The sequence below is a fragment of the Muscardinus avellanarius genome, assembly GCF_963383645.1.
Source record: "Muscardinus avellanarius genome assembly, chromosome: 5".
NCBI lineage: Eukaryota > Metazoa > Chordata > Mammalia > Rodentia > Gliridae > Muscardinus > Muscardinus avellanarius.
Window position 1 is genome coordinate 15369249 of NC_137790.1, and position 2088 is coordinate 15371336.

At 41.9% G+C, this 2088-nt stretch overlaps 1 protein-coding gene across 1 annotated transcript; it reads left to right on the top strand.

Moving 5' to 3' along the window:
* Positions 1–403: 403 nt before the first annotated feature.
* On the top strand, positions 404–1084 carry CLDN8 (claudin 8; the record flags this gene model as incomplete). The annotated part of the gene is made up of 1 exon (XM_080695881.1): positions 404–1084. The coding sequence occupies one exon, from the start codon at positions 404–406 to the stop codon at positions 1082–1084; it is 681 nt and encodes a 226-aa protein (XP_080552007.1).
* Between the last annotated feature and the right edge of the window lie 1004 nt (positions 1085–2088).

Consider the following 2088-nt stretch of genomic DNA (forward strand, 5'->3'; position numbering starts at 1 on the left):
TTCTGGATGATGGTGCAGATGTTCCTAATTATGCCTATAGGTAAACACACGGCTGTCTTCTTGGAAAACTGAGAAGTACAAAGAATGTTTATGTGCAGGTCCGGCCATTCCAGGTATCTCTCTGGTTTAGACACACCTGACTTACCATCCCCCTGCTGTTGGCCAGGAAAGTCGTCACACCTGATTTGCAAGTTTACCTGTCTGAGTCAGTGGGGGGGGGCACATCACCAGTCAGCACTGGATTTAATCTAGCTAGAAGTAGAGGAGCAGTTCCTATTTGCAAAACCACTGTGTTCTGAGTTTATGCTACAGAAAGACTGCTCTTTCCGAGGCACAGAGAACCTGGCCTGAAAGCGGCCCCACAGGCTCAGGATTCTAATCGGATCACTCATCTGAGAGGACAATGGCAACCTATGCTCTGCAAATCGCCGGCCTGGTGCTTGGTGGCATTGGCATGGTGGGCACAGTAGCTGTCACCATCATGCCTCAGTGGAGAGTATCTGCTTTCATTGAAAGCAACATCGTGGTGTTTGAAAATCTCTGGGAAGGGCTGTGGATGAATTGCATGAGGCATGCCAACATCAGGATGCAATGCAAAATCTACGACTCCCTGCTGGCTCTTTCTCCAGACCTACAGGCATCCAGAGGATTGATGTGCGCTGCCTCTGTGCTGGCCTTCTTGGCGTTCATGACGGCGCTCCTTGGCATGAAGTGCACCACATGCACTGGGGACGATGAGAACGCGAAGGCTCGCATCCTGCTGACGGCTGGGATCATCTTCGTCATCACGGGCCTCGTGGTACTTATCCCCGTGAGCTGGGTTGCCAATTCCATCATCCAAGACTTCTACAACCCCATAGTGAATGTGGCCCAGAAACGCGAGCTTGGAGAAGCCCTCTACATAGGCTGGACCACGGCGCTAGTGCTGATTGCTGGAGGGGCTCTGTTCTGCTGTGTCTTTTGTTGCACTGAAAAGAGCAGTAATAGCTACCGATACTCAGTACCATCTCATCGCACAACTCAGAAGAGTTTTCACCTGGAAAAGAAGGCACCAAGCATCTACTCCAGAAGTCAGTATGTGTAGTCATGCATGTGTGTGTGTGTGTGTGTGTTGTTGTTTAACTTTTACCTGTAAAGCCATGTGAATGACTAAAATGTCCATTGTTTTCTAAAAATGGAACCCGAAGGAACATTGATTTGCCACTCTTGACTGCCTGATATGAATTATAGGAACTGTGCACCAGCCAGTTGTGATTCTACAAACTCTTTTAGCAGAATGAGATATATAATACGCACTGCTTTGATTGTTCTAGGAAGTACAGTAATTTGTTTTCCAAATGGTTCATACATCTCTTTCCTTTATCAGCTACTTCAAAAGGCCATTGCTAAAGACTGGATTGTTTTACAGCTGTGATTTCTCTCTGTCACAGCAATGTGTATGTAGATGACTGTGACCGTGACGTTTATATCTCAAATAAATGGAGACAAGCTTATATGGTTCTATTTAAAATGAAATACTGATCCATTACACTGAATAAATAGAACTCAAGGATTGCTTTGCAGGGGAATCAGGGATAGGATTGAAGAAGGTTAATATTAATTGTTTAAGAACAGCTTAGGGATTAAAGCACTCCATTTATAATGAAAGTTAAAATGAAAGCTTTAATCAGCAGTGTAAAGGAAACTAAATGGCTTTATGATATCCTGTTTTTCAGCCTAGGAGTTAAAGATTCTAACTCCTTTATCCTCTTTCCGCAGAGGTCTTCCTTTTCTTGTATATAAATTAACATCTTTTAAAAAGCAGATATTTTTGTCAAAAGGCTTTTGTATTCAAACTGCTTTTCCAGGACTAAACTAAGAAGATAAAGCTGAGGTCCAAGAAAAGTGAACAATTTCAGGAAAGTGAATTTTCTTATCTTAAATTTGGTAGTTAGAAAAGAGGATGTGCTTTAATAAGAAATCATATATATATATATATATATATATATATATATATATATATATATTGGAATATTTAAAAATTGGTTGAGTATACACTTAGGAATTTCATCAGTATAAATGATAGGGTGAAAGTAATGTGATTGGTTC